Here is a 14283-nt window from a genome sequence, read left to right on the forward strand (position 1 = left end):
TTATACATTCATACATTTATATCATGTTGTTACTTTAATAAAGGAACAATGTTGTGTCTTTACTTCTGACTATCATCAGCAAATGTCATCACAATGCCAAGTCGTATTTAGCCTCAGATTTTTACACTAATAAGAGTGAAGGACAGCGATTAAGTAAAAAGATTTAACTCTTCTCATATTGTTGATAATATAATCTATTGTCTTACAATTATTCCAGGGAAATGATAACATGTATGAGATGAAATTACATATTTAAACTGTATATGTCATCAAAAAAGAATCCCAAAATGTAATAGCCCTTAACATTTTTATTCCCCCGTCTTTTAAATATTCCAGTTTGTATGTAATGCTTCTATGTGATGATGAAAAATACTTGAAATTGACACGTAACAAAGAAATCTTCATAAACTGGTCTCAAGTTGACCCACAAAGTGTGTGCATTTGTATGTGTGTGTGTGTGTGTGTGTGTGTGTGTGTGTGTGTGGCACTTACACGCCTTCACGCTGTTTTACTTTTAGACACACCTCATTAGATTCTTCCTTAACACCAATGTGTGTGTGTGTTTGTTTCCTGCAAGCAAGTGAAACACATACGTAAAAAGAAAAGCACAGACAAACACACGGCACACAATCCCTCTCTCTCCTACATGTATACACACACACACACACACACACACACACAAAGCAGCCCTGGGCCTACCACTGCCATCACACACAGGACTTGGCCTGTCTGTTTGACACACACAGTTTGTTTGGTAGTTTTAATTTGACAGGGCTCTGAATAGAGCCTGTGAAATACACACACTCCTGCACACACCATACACACACATACACACACCTTTAATTTGACAGCGCTCTAACAAGAGCCTGCTGCTTGTCAAATGTTCTCCAGTGGCAGCAGGGATCCGCAGAGCCGAGGGGGTTCTGTTCAAGGACATCTGTGAAGAAACACACATGCACACACACACACACACACACACGCACATACACACGCACATACACATGCTTTGAACAGGCTGAGAGAGGCAGCCTGCTGCACCACACAATGGGAGAGAGGCTGAACACACGCTGAGGGGTTTCTACACTGCTGTTTCTCTCTCTCTCTCTGGCTCTCTGTCTTTTTTTTTTTTTTTTTTGCTCCTTATCTATCGCTCTATCGCTCTTTTGCTTTTGGTCTTAAGTAGAGGGCTGAGGGGCTGAGATAGACTGGGGGGGATTTTGATGACAGCTCCCTGTCTGGTCCAACAAGCCGATACCCTCTCCCAACGACACAGACACAGTCTCACACACACACACACACACCTATACACACATACGTCAATTCTCTCTTCGTTCTTCAATCCAAAACACCAGGAAACCTTTTAAAGTTACTCAAAGGCAGTCGGGACTTTGGTCCTGATCCTCTGGATTTCATCATGTTGAGGGTGTGTATACGTGTGTGAGTGAGCGTGTGTGTATGTGCGTGTGCACTCCCATGCTGTCTCGAAGTCGGCTACCACGGGACACTTTGCTCATTAGGGGAAGAGAGGGAGACTTGAGTGACTTCTCGTCGGCTCCCCTGCTCAACTTGATCACAAGTCTGGTCCCGTAGAGAGAGAGGGAAAGGCGAGGTCTCAACGCCATGTGTGTCGCCGGGAAAAGACAGCGTGATACACTTGAAAATGTGTGTGTGTGTGTGTGTGTGTGTGTGTAGAAGTAAGAATGGAAGGACTATCCGGGCCTAGTGTGATGACTGATGAAATAAAAGGTGGATAAACTATGATTTCCAGCTGGCAGAGGATGTGACTTACAAGAAATTGAGGGCAAAAAATAGTTTTTCTGAAAAGTACTAATTATTTATTTTGTTATTTAGTCAGAAAATTATATTTTTGGAGGCTGTTGATAAATACAGGAGATGGAGGACACTGTGAGATGAAAGATAAAGTGATGATTTTAAAAATATGTTAAGAAACCAAAAGTTTATGCTAAGATTTTATATATTTTAATCATGTTTCATTTATCTATTATACAGGCATCTGCACACATCACATTTTTTTTTGCTTTTTACAGGTAATTGTCTCGATAACAGATGCATACAAATCCCAGCAAACAAAGCAAATGAACATAAATTGTCTGTCAGTAAATTGCCTACATTTTGCCATTCTGTTACGGCAGAAGAGCGTGCATAGAAAATTCAGCCGAGGACCGTCATGTTATCATCATGCCAGAAAAAAAAATCACAGCATGTCAGACTTAAAATCGAAATGTCAAACTATACGAAATCACTGCAAATCGCCAGAGAGAGCGGCACAAGAGATTTGCCATAAGATGCTATCTGATACGTGTGTTTATGTGTGTGTGTGTGTGTGTGTGTGTGTGTGCTCCTGTCAGATAAAGTATTGCATATCCCCCATCCAATGATCTAGAAAGGGAGTTCACAGGGTAGCATCCAAAATGTCAACATGTACACTAACACAAACATCTCCAAACCGTCCTCACCCTTCGATTCGGAGTGACATTAAACCAAGGCGTACGCTGAAACCTTTGCCAGCCACAAACGCACCGCTGAAGGAAAGTTCACTCCAGTTTAGCAAGCTGTAATGTAAGGCTATGTTGCGGTGTGTGATAACTAGCACTCGAAAGTGAGGTGGGGAAATCATCGACCTCTTTCAAAGGCGCTGATTGTGTTTTCTCCATATGACTGGCACTGATTTGATTCCATAGGCTGAAGATGCTCGCCGGTCTGAGCTAAGTTGTGATGATAAAACGCCAGATGGATTATTTGAATCCTGTAAATCACGGCTAAAAGTCAATGTGTAAAGCCAAGGTCTATGAAACTATCAGCTTGGAATAGAGAACATATACGATATGTTACCGCATTGCCAAGAGCTACCACTTAATACCATTAATCTTGACGCCTCCCCGCCCCCCCTCTCTCACTCTATCTCTCCGTTGGAGTGCTCTGCGTCCTCTAAAAGTATGGATCTTGACCGCAGCCATTTTCCGTGGAAGAGGGAAAGGCTAAAGAGAAAGCGCTGACCCCTCTTCGCCGCAATTTTCCCCTCATCAACTTGTGAAACTTCATTAACTTCCATGGGGTAATTTCTTCTTTCAGTGCGTTTCTGAAAAGAGGGAGGGGGGGGGGGGGGGCTGTTATGACGTTTTCTTCCAGTCGGTTCCTCACTTCTCTTGCCTCCATCTGCTCTCCCCATCAAAAAGACCTGTGCTGTGTGTGTTATTAATTTAAGAATGCACTGTTTTCATCCACTTGAGTATCATGCATATCATCAAAACAGCATGACAAAAAGGGGAGGAAGGATTTTGTGTGTTTTTTAACACAAACTCTTCTTGGCTAGAAGCAAAAGAAGAAAAAAAAATCAGCCCTGAATGGAGAATACTTAAGCACTAAGAATACACAGTGTTCTTCACCTACATAATCCTGACACAGATAACTCCCATCCCGCCACCACCTCCTGCCTTTTCCCCAAGTAAATGCAATGCAAACATGCACAGAAATAAATAATAGCTTCTTAAGATACTGTTACACAGCCTGTATTCCTGCACATTTGAGCCCATAATATAATATAATATCCATTGTCGAACCTGAATGTAGAGCTTGCCTGATGCACACAGTGGGCCTCAGCGGGATGTTGCATGACGGGAAATGTGAGTAACTGCTGCCCTCTTTGGGAATAACGGCGCCACTGTATGCACAGTGTGTTATCCAAGTACGTGCCTTGCTCCTTGGATGTTATGAGGTGATTCCAGACAAAAATCAGGACAGGAATGTTGAATGGTGAATTTGTTTTTTCAAAGCAGTCCTGAGCTGGTTTTGCAGTTGAATGTGGTTTTATCAGTATGTTCATGCAGTGTTGCGGGTTTATGTCCAAAAAGTTCTGGCAAAAGCTCCTGGATGTTGCTCTTGGAAGAGGGTTTGTGGTGCAAAGTGAGCTCTTGTCTGTTTGTGTTTCCACCACAGCCAGAGAGCAGTGAAGTTAATGCAAATAAGGAGGAGCTGTCTAGTCATTCTGTGCCCGACTGTCAACAGTAAAGCAGTTAATATGAAACATGCTAAAGCTGTTATGTGCATAATTAGTTACCAAACCGCTGCTTTGATGTTGCAGCTGGTTTTGGAGAAAAGGCCGTGCAGAGAAATGAGATTGAGGACACTAGAAAAGCAAGAGCTGGTAACAGGAAATTGATTTTATGTAGAGTAATGGAGATCAACGCAAAAAGAGACACATGCTTGGCTTTTCTCTCAATTACTAGCTGAGCAATCTCATGATTGAATGAATATTTTTGTTTGTGGTCGCTCGCTTCTGTATAGAAAAGTGGCAGGCGTGATATTTTCATGCTGGTTGCATAATACATTGAATCATTCAGGGATGCAAGCTACAACCAGGAACTCAGAGAGCCCTACCTCGGTTGCAGGAATTATTTTGGGGCCCAGGAACTCAACCTCCATTCCTCCAGAGCAAACGGGGTTAAGGGTTCCTGGCTCTTAAAGGACCACAACAGTGATTTATAATCTTTGGCCTGTATACTACAATTTACCCACAGTTTACACTCACTCAAAAACCACAGAACTGATAATTGGCTGTGTAAAAAAAAAGTTTCCCTGGGGACTATTTTTTAGCAGATGTAAGGTTTCAAGTCATCAAAACACAACAGTGCTGCTGCTTTTATTTTTCACGTGTTCCTGTTTTTGTGCTAGTAACGCTGATCTCAGTGGAACTTCCCAGTAAAATAAAGGTTGAATAAAATTTTAAAACATGTTTTCAAGTTTGTGAGTTTTATTATTATTGCATGTTGTTTTGGGGCGGAAAGATTGTACGACAGAAATACTGTTAGCTCAACGTGGACTGGTTGTTCCTCTTTAGAAAAAGAGGAAATCTCTGTCAATCTACTCATTAAAGACAATGGCGGCATTTTCATTACACTGATTTGGAGAAACTTCAGAACCATCAAGAACATCAAGAGCAAGTTATTGAACCGGTGAAGGAAATGAGCAGCAGCCCTGCCCGTCTCATATGCACTTCAGTAAGCGATGTTCATCTGTCTGTGCTGATATGTAAACCTCCCTCTTTCTCCCTTTCCTCCAAGCAGCTCTAAATGATACATGAAGTGCCAAGGCCAGGGCTGGCGCAGAGACAAATGCCAACCACTCGCTCTTCCAAATGTCAAATTTGACAGTCAGAGACATTCAATAACCATCCCTGCCGGACCAATTCAGAACCACGCTTTTCAAACAATCTCTGACATCTGAGAACAAGAGTGGAAGAGAAATGCCTGGATTATTTTTTTCTGCCTGCAGGCATGAGATGGCATAGACACCTTGTCTTTTCCAAACGTAGAAGCACAAGGAACGGTTACAGTTAAAGGAGTTCAGCAAACCAGGAACCATGTGGGTCAACCTGTCTCATGAGGACAAACAGTAAACGCTGCTTTATGATACCTATTGTTTTAAAGGGGCAGTCAGGGCAAATAAGACTTTTACTACACCACAGAACAAAATGATCATAATATACAGATGATTTCTGTCTTTGAAACCCAATTATCCAGTCTTTCTGGAATGAATCCACATCCACTGAATTTTCAAAACACTCAACCCACTGCAGTGCCTGTACATTGACTTGAAGCTGCCGATGCTAACTAGTAATGTTACAAGTTCATAAACAACTCAGCTCTTAGTATAACATTAACCTGTTACCCGCAATTGTCAATGATTTCATATTCTGGGTATCATCACAGTGAGGTCACCCTCAAAAGGAAAGCAGAGACCATTTAGAGGCAGGATTGCCAAACTCCCTAGTGCTGTGTCAGGTGGGTTCGACATTACTCAACCTCACCGCCACCACCTTAACAGACCAACAGAAGGTCTGGAGACCGTTCAGATCAGCAGAAGAAGACATACCTGAGTATAGATTAGGACTGATTCTTATGTCTAATGGTCACTGAAGTCAATATCAGCCTCACTTTTCACAAGCCACAGATCTAACATTATGGTCCTAAACTGGTATTTCTCAGATGAACAAATCAGAAGAAAAGTAACCTTCTCTGTGTTAGTTAACTGCCATCTGCTGATAGTCTTTGTTGCCAAATTCAAATAGCTTTTTCTATACTCACTTATCCCAGTCAGGGTGGTGAGACGGCTGGAACCTATCCTAGCTGCTGGACGGCTGGCAGAGGCATTGATAGCTTAACAAATAATAAAATGATGTGCCACTTTGGAAACATACACAGAAATGAAAATGTATGCCATTTTCTTGCCAATGCCATGACTTGTAATGCATCATCTTAGTTTATTCAAGTACCTTTGCTGAAGATTTCCACGGGAAGAAGCACCTTTGCGTCCCAGTAGGAGACTTGAGGAGGGGCCTCTGTCATCTCTTCCACTGTTGGGGCAGCGAGCAACATGGTGGCAGAAACATGGATTTCCAGGTCACACAGGAAAGGAGGAGTGATCTTTGGAGCTTTTGTTTTGTTGCAAGACCATTTTTTTTATTTATTTTTTTTTTTTTTGGCATGTTGGCTAATCAATGTTGTCACCTTGCTCTCTGCACATGTGGCTGTGTGACCGCAGTTACAGCGCAAAGCAGATGTGAAGAATCATTAAAACATATTTGCTTACACACACTGAATTAAGTATTGTCTTGTGAGTCACAGAAGATAATAGTAGATTAATCTTAAATTCCATTATAACTCAACATACAGGTCAAAATGGATTTGTTTTTTTTGGAGGCCAACAAAAATCTGATTTTTTATCATCAAAGGATTCTCATGTGTCACATGTCAAAGTTTGACACTATTTTGCAGTGTAAGCAAGGCCTTTGCTGCGGCTCACCACAGATGAACACTTCAAGGTCAAATAAAGCGGAGGTTTTCACAGTGGGAGTCAGGACTCCTCAGGGGAGAAAAAGATTTTCATTAAGGATGTTAAATAAATAGATTTTTCATTAGTTATCAAAAGATCATGCTGCAGAATAGCCTATGTGTCATTTGGTTAAAGAGATGGTTGAGAGGTAGTTCTGTTCTGTCATTATGCAGTTTGCAAGGCTTGTGTGACTCTCATAGGTTTGTTTTGCAGTTTACTGTGGTGCAATAAAAAGTTTTAACACAATTAAAATAGAACAAAGTAGGTAGTATGGCGCACCCCCTTTTAGAGCAAGTAATTAAATGATCCAGCAGATGGCAGCAGAATACAGAAGTCACATCACCATTTTCTGAAGTGGACATGGGCACTCTTGGTTTCCCTATTAGCACTGTGTGCAATGTTAGCGCTATATTTAAAGTCAAACTGCAGCTAAAATACATGAAGGTCAAGAAGCAGAAGATGGCAATGTGAAAAATAAAATATAGCTGTTTGCACAGTCTATGTTTAAAGTCAAAGTACGTCATCCTGGAAATGTCCAAGAGGGGGCCAAAGACTCTGCAAACCTCTTAAATGTGGTACAATGCATTTCTCTTACAATCAAGAATGCCTGAAATGTTTTTTAACCACTTGACTTTCCTTGTCTTGTCTGGAGGAGATAAATCACACCATACATATGCCAAGTATTCAAATTAATTGCGCTGACATACTGATCTATGGTCATTCTCATTTATTGAAGGCACATTAGTTAGAAAGGACACACTAGTTGTGCTGGACATATACATTCATCGTCAATCACATTTCCTTGAAATGAATCAATTCTGTATCATTTACTAGGGCTGGGAATCAATTTTTTGGCCAAAGCTTCAAATTCAATACACTACCATTTGTAAGGCAACTTATTTTTTCCCCAAAGGCTTTCCATGTGCAAAGAAAGCACTTTTGTTGCTAGTTTAGTTTTCACAAAAGTTGCATTGTTTAGTCAAATCAGTCCATTCCCTATTAGCACCCTTGAGATCTCATTCTAAGATTTTAACCATAAAAATTGTTAGATCGTTTTTCAATACTATAGCCCTGTCAGTTTCAGAATCACTACAGCTAGTCTACAGTCCATCACATTTCACAGCAATAGGTAATACCGTATTAGCTCCATTTATATTATCTGAATTTTTTTTTTAAAGTCCCCATTTTCCAGTGTATGGCAGTTGTTTGTATTGTTTCTACATGTGGTACATGACAGTAGTGTTGCAAATATATCGGAGTATGGTAGGTTAGAGCTTTGTGCCACATGTTTTTTGGGAATATAAGTTACAGTGTATCATGGCTGGTTTTTACAGACATGGACTAAGCCTTTTCAGTGGAAACATTATTTGAAATAAGATTCTGAATCTACACCTGGGCCATGTCTATGGAACCTAGCCCATTATGTGCTCTGAGTTGGACAAACACTGCCAAGGTCTGTTAATAATTCAGCATAAAGTTAAGCATTATGGCCAAATTTTCTGCCTCACTTCTTAGTGCATTCTTTTAGACTTCAGAAGGGAAAAAAACAGGGTTTCATCATATTCCTCATAGCAAAAGCTCATGTTATCACCTTACATCTCCATGTTTCAGTGATTCTGAACCTGGTGTCTCTTTTTTATCTCTGCCCCGTCCGCATCCTTCATGCAGGCAACCAGGAAATCACGGCACTTCAGGGCATACTGCTCAGGGAATTCCTGGAAATGACTGACATGGGGAGTGGAAACAAAGTCAAAACTGTCCACGGGGACCCCTTTCTGCTTCAGCGTCTCCACCATGAGCTCGATGTCCGAGTGCCTGATCACCTGGTCGGCTCTGGAGTACAGGTAGAGCTGGGGCCACGCAGGGGGCTTCTCCCGCAGGGCATCATAGTGGTTCTTGTGGATGTACTTGGTCACAGGGTACAGCAGCACTCGCAGCAGGAAAACAGTCACTGCGAACAGCACTAGGAGGATGTACCTCAAAACAGGGTTGATTTTGGGGCCCAGGGTGGCCCTCAGCGCACGCAGGGCCCCACGGACATTCCCACTACCCGGAGCGCTGTCCACTACTGCCCCAACCACATGCAGGGAGCTAAATTGTTTGTCGCTATGCAACAGCTCAACAATGTAACGGTACAGCATGAAGCCACCGTTACTGAATACGTGGAAGAATATAGGGCTGTTCTCCACCTCATAGTCATAGAGGATCTCCAGCAGCTTGTGGGCTGTGCTGCTCAGCTCCTTGTAGCCAAAGGACTCCGATATGAAGACTGTCTTCAAGGGGGCCGTGTAGCGGATGGTGACACAACCCTAAAAAACAACAACAAAAAAAAAACAACAAAGGAAGAAAGCAAGAACAAATTAAAGACATGTGCAAGTGGAATAAGTCAGTAAGAAGTTGATAGATATACAGTTTCTAGTGTTAATGCTAAAGCGACAAGGCTAGGCAAATTTATTTGTATAAGCACCGTTCACACAGAGAGAGCAATTCTATTTGCTTTAAAGTGGCATAGAAATATATTAAGAGAAATAAAACAGAAAATAAAAGCTGCTTCTCAGCTGCTACAGAGATGGATCTAGGTCCAAGATCATTTAGTGCTTTTGGACAAGTAATAATGTTTTTAGTCCATTCTTTGACATGTGGGAAGCAAGTGCAATGATTCGGGAATTGGTAAAATGTGCTTAGGCCTGTGAAGACACCATCAAGCCTGCTGAAAATGAATGCATGAACAAGTCTTTCTGTATCATTTTGAGACAGTGAGATAGTTACTGTGATGTTTTGGAGGTGGTAGTAGGCTGACTTTGCATGGCTGTTGAAATTTCCCTGGTTGGGATCAATAAAGTATATCTATCTATCTATTTAGCTCAGAGTCAATGACAACACCAAGATTTCTGGCTTGATTTGTTGATTTCAGTGTCACATATTCAATGTGAGAACAAAGTGACTTTTAATCTTTCTTCTTTGGGGACAAAACAATTTTTTTTTTGTTTTGTTTTTTTGTTTTGTTTTTCTGTGTTCAGCTGTGGGAAATTGTGGCACATGCCCTTATTCATCTGTTAGTGAGTGGCTAAAACAATAGGGACACAAAAGAGAGCGATGTGGCTGATGACGCTGTCTTGTTGAGTTTCAACCTGTTCGTTGTAGATGGAGCTGTACTTGGAGAGGTGTTTGTCTCTGCAGCCAGCCCAGCCCAGCAGGATGACCACTGGCTCCTTTGTCCCCTGCCAGTGTCTCTCTGAGAAGAGGACAGACATTGAAACACGATATTATTAGCAGTACTATTACCAGTTCACAAACACGAGGCCGCTCATTTAGCAGCTAAACGTGCTACCAATGTGTCTGCTCGGGGCAGAGCAGAGCTGTCTCAAAGAGCTAAGCTAAATAGCTAAGCTAACTGCTACCAAAGTGACATTCGCTCGGCTGGGTGACGTTAGCACGCAGGCTAGCTGAGTTAGCTCACTACAATGAGAAGGAGATGCTCACCCGATGTCACTGCATCTGGAAACACGATGTTGTAGTCGATTTCATCGTCTGCCATCTCTGTGCGCAGGGTTTTATCAGCTGTGCTCCTCCGATGTTTGGTTCATTTGGTTGTTGTGGAACTGGATGGCAGCCAATTTGCACAGTGTTACAGACAGGTAACGTTAGCTACTGACAAATGAATGCAGAGCCCAGTGTCAAGAGAGGCTGAATGAAAAACACAACTTCCGCTGTCCACTTTCAAAATAAAACGTATCACGAACGAATTTTGAGGTAGCCTAAAACAAAAGTCATAAATAAAGAATCTGTTTAGGGAACTGTGTAAATACACAAGTTTACACTCAAATGCCCTGTGCTTTCAATTTTTTTTTTATCATTTTATTTTTTGGAATAATAAATGATACTACTACTACTACTGCTACTACCACCACCACCACCACCACCAATAATAATAATAACAATAATAATAATAATAATAATAATAATAATAATAATAAAAACGTGAGAACAGAAAAAAATTGGACATGAGTTAGAAATTTAATAGAAAATCAGTGTCTGCGGTTGTTCACCAGTTTCAGGGTTCAGTTGTTGTCCACTGAAGGACAGTAACTCCATCACAGCCTATCAACAGTCCATTTCTCATGTCACACAATAGTGCACTGACAGCTGCCTCCAACTGAGCGCAGACAAAACAAAAGAACTGGTTATTAACTCATCAAACACAACATTCCCGAGACTTAACCGCACCTCCATCCATTGGCAAGACAATGGAACAGGTGAACAGATTTAAATACCTTGAACTCACTTTGGACAATAAACTCAGCCTTGATCAACACATCACTGATATTCATAAACAATCCAAACAGAGACTCCATGTCATCTGCAAGCCCAGAGCACGATCTGTTGTTACACTTCACACCCCTGCTGTCAGGCCATAGGTACAGGACTCTGAAATGGAGAAGAGCTTTGGCAGAAGTTTCGTACCTTCTGCCATAGCAGCACTAAACAGTGACTTGCAGACCCAGTATAGACCCAGGCTTATCTCTGTGTGTGATAGAAGTATATGTCCTGGGACACTGGGAGGGTTGAAGGTTATCTGTATGTATATCTGTGTGTTGCAGTATGGTTATCTGTATGTTTCTGTGCTTGTACAGTCAGATATTAATTAATGTGACATTTTTCTCATGATACTCTAATGCATCTTCACATGAGCTGCTTATATTATCCGGTGTTTTGTCTGTCAAAGTCCAAAAATTCGCACGCACACACACACACACACACACACACACACACACACACACACACACACAATATGTAAGCTACTTCCTTTACTAGTCCTTCTAACTGTTGCTAGCTTGACATTCCCTCCCTGCAGCTCAAACCTTGTCCACCAAGACAAGACACGCCTTCTGTGGCCAAAAGAGAAAGGTCCAGTTTAATGAAGGCAAAAGCGAGGAAAAAGCAAATATGACATCTCAGTACAAGAAATAATTTGTATAATATTATGTCATTTAAATGCTAAAATAATATGTTATATAAATGTAGTTTTCATATTATAGTATATCAATATTCATAGGGTTTCGTTTCCATTTTAAATATGCATAGCCTATTTATCCTGATGGACACAGAGACATTGTGATCCAGTTTTGAGAAGAACAGTGTATTTCATGTGTCAAACCTTGTCCTAGAAAGCACTTGAAACAAGGCAGCTGGATTCCCAGAAGCCATAACCTGAAAACATAAGCCTGACAACACAGGGATAATAATATTCAAATTCAAACAGCAGTGAGTGATTCTGTCCCAGTAAGATTATCTACACTAACCCTTTAGACCATCAACAGATAAAAAATGAAAAAAAAGAAAAAAAAAATGCAGGACCGTGGCACTGATTCTCCACAGTGAGAAATGGCCTTATATAACAGAATGCAGTCTGCTCTCCACCACTCAGGCAATGAAGTGCATGTGAGCATGAGATTACAGTGACCGTTACTGAAAGTGACGTCAGAGCATGAAAAGCCATCACATCCTACAGCAACCTAAAATTATCTTGTTCCAGCATAAGTTACTGAACAAAGATGACCTTGGAGCTATAGTGCATGTAGGAAACTCAAAACTGGTTTCCAACATATAGCGTAAAATGTTAGACGTTAGACACCAGCTTTGAGTTGAGCAACCATCTCTTCTCAATTGCATAACTTCAGTTTTTTTTCATAGCATTGAACGCCTAAACCTTTGAGGCTATTTTCAGTGGGGCAACAGCAAAATCCAGGAATAACATACACTTACAAAACAGTGATACTATACACTTTCTTACAAAGCAGGAATTAAAACTATTATTATTTTTGAAGCATTCTATATTCACACATATATATTTTCTTCTTGATTTTCTTTGTGCTATTTGTACATTTACATTTTGTCTGAGAGCCAGTCAAGTTCTGCTGCCACTGATTAAGGCAGCTAAAGAAAACATCCCCTCTCATGAGAGAAAAATGCAACACCACTGCTGTTCAAATTTTAGAGAAAACTTTCCTGACGTTTATGCAGCGTTTCAAGTAATTTGTTTGCCATTTGGGGATTAGAAATATTTAAGAGGTCATATTTATGCAATCCGTTCCTTGGAGCTTGATCTTTTTAACGCCATTGTTTCCTTTTCCTGTGAGGCCGCTGCAGTCTTTGTGCCACTGCTTTTACTGCATGCTAATGACACAGATTAGGGAATATCTAAATTCAATGTACACGTTTATTTATCCCAAATGAGAAAACTGTTCTTGAGCATCCAACAACAAAATAATGAGCAGGTTCAAGTCCAAGTTCAGTGTACAATTGCAAGAAATTAAACATTTCATTGATGCACTGATGCAGCAGTACTGTAATGAATCACTGGTTGTTTAAGCATCAACATAATCATAATCATAATCATCAGAACTGTCAACATCTTCTATCTCTTCAGCCCTGAATTAAGAGTTTGTTAACTCAGTGAAGGAAAAATAGGTAGAATCGTCATGTGATATGATAAAAATAACATAGGACTTAAGTGAGTAAGAAAGGATGAAGGCGGTTCAAGTGAGTTGGCCTGGACAGAAGCTAAAAACTAGTCAAATTTGGAGCAAATATTGTGCAGATTTTACAAGGGAAGCACCAATGTCATTGGCAAAAGAAGAAATATAATACACCTCTATTTGTGTCAAACAATGTCTGAGCTGAGTATGAGAAAGGACTTTAATTTCAGTGATAGAAAAGGGTCTAGGATAGATGCAAGTCCTGGTAACGCATCTTGTCTTGGCCTTAGCCATGATTGGGAAAAACTGTAAGTGGAAGTAAGTGAGATGAGTATAACACAAGCTGAGACTGAAGAAGACATACAGCAGATTATATCAAAAGTAGTGCAAATAGCAGTAGCAAAACAGCAGCGGCAGAAAATCTTCCCGCGGAATTAATAGGGTTATGCGCTACTGAGAGTGGGACAGAAAAAGGCAGTGAAGAATAAGGAGAAATGAGGAGAGGAGAATCTGAACCAGCAGTTAGTTACTGTTACTGCCAGCGCATCAAGACATGGAGAAAGAGAGCCTGAGATGGAGACAGTTTTTCAAAGGCAGAGTGCGGTCAAGAGCAGTCTCAGGTGTCTCTGTCAATATGAGAATCCTGGAGCAGTGCTTCCTGTTTTTGTCCACTAGAGGAGGCACAATGTCCATGGAAGCAGACAAAATTCAGGCCCCCTGGTCCACCTTTGCATAAAGAAGGAGGATGGGGGCATTAAGATATCTTAGTTACTGAAATGTGTCTTGTTGTCCTTCTCAACTCTGTTTGCAAATTTAGTCATGTTTCTCTATAAATTTCCAAGATGTTTCACTGTGTCAGTCATCCTAAAAAGTCAGAGGTTTTGTAACCAGACGTCAGCTGCTGAAGTAATCCTTAACCACCAGATGACCCAACTGCTGCAAGTTATATTAA

The 14283-nt window shown here is 40.9% G+C and overlaps 1 protein-coding gene across 1 annotated transcript; it reads right to left on the bottom strand.

The window, feature by feature from the left end:
* Positions 1–7564: 7564 nt before the first annotated feature.
* Positions 7565–10551, bottom strand: tmem53 (transmembrane protein 53). The gene is made up of 3 exons (XM_030075264.1): positions 10336–10551; positions 9984–10087; positions 7565–9161 (listed from the first exon to the last, which is right to left on the bottom strand). The coding sequence occupies exons 1-3, from the start codon at positions 10388–10390 to the stop codon at positions 8460–8462; spliced, it is 861 nt and encodes a 286-aa protein (XP_029931124.1). The 5' UTR covers positions 10391–10551; the 3' UTR covers positions 7565–8459.
* Positions 10552–14283: the final 3732 nt, after the last annotated feature.

Source organism: Myripristis murdjan, chromosome 17 (assembly GCF_902150065.1).
Source record: "Myripristis murdjan chromosome 17, fMyrMur1.1, whole genome shotgun sequence".
Classification (NCBI taxonomy): Eukaryota; Metazoa; Chordata; class Actinopteri; order Holocentriformes; family Holocentridae; genus Myripristis; species Myripristis murdjan.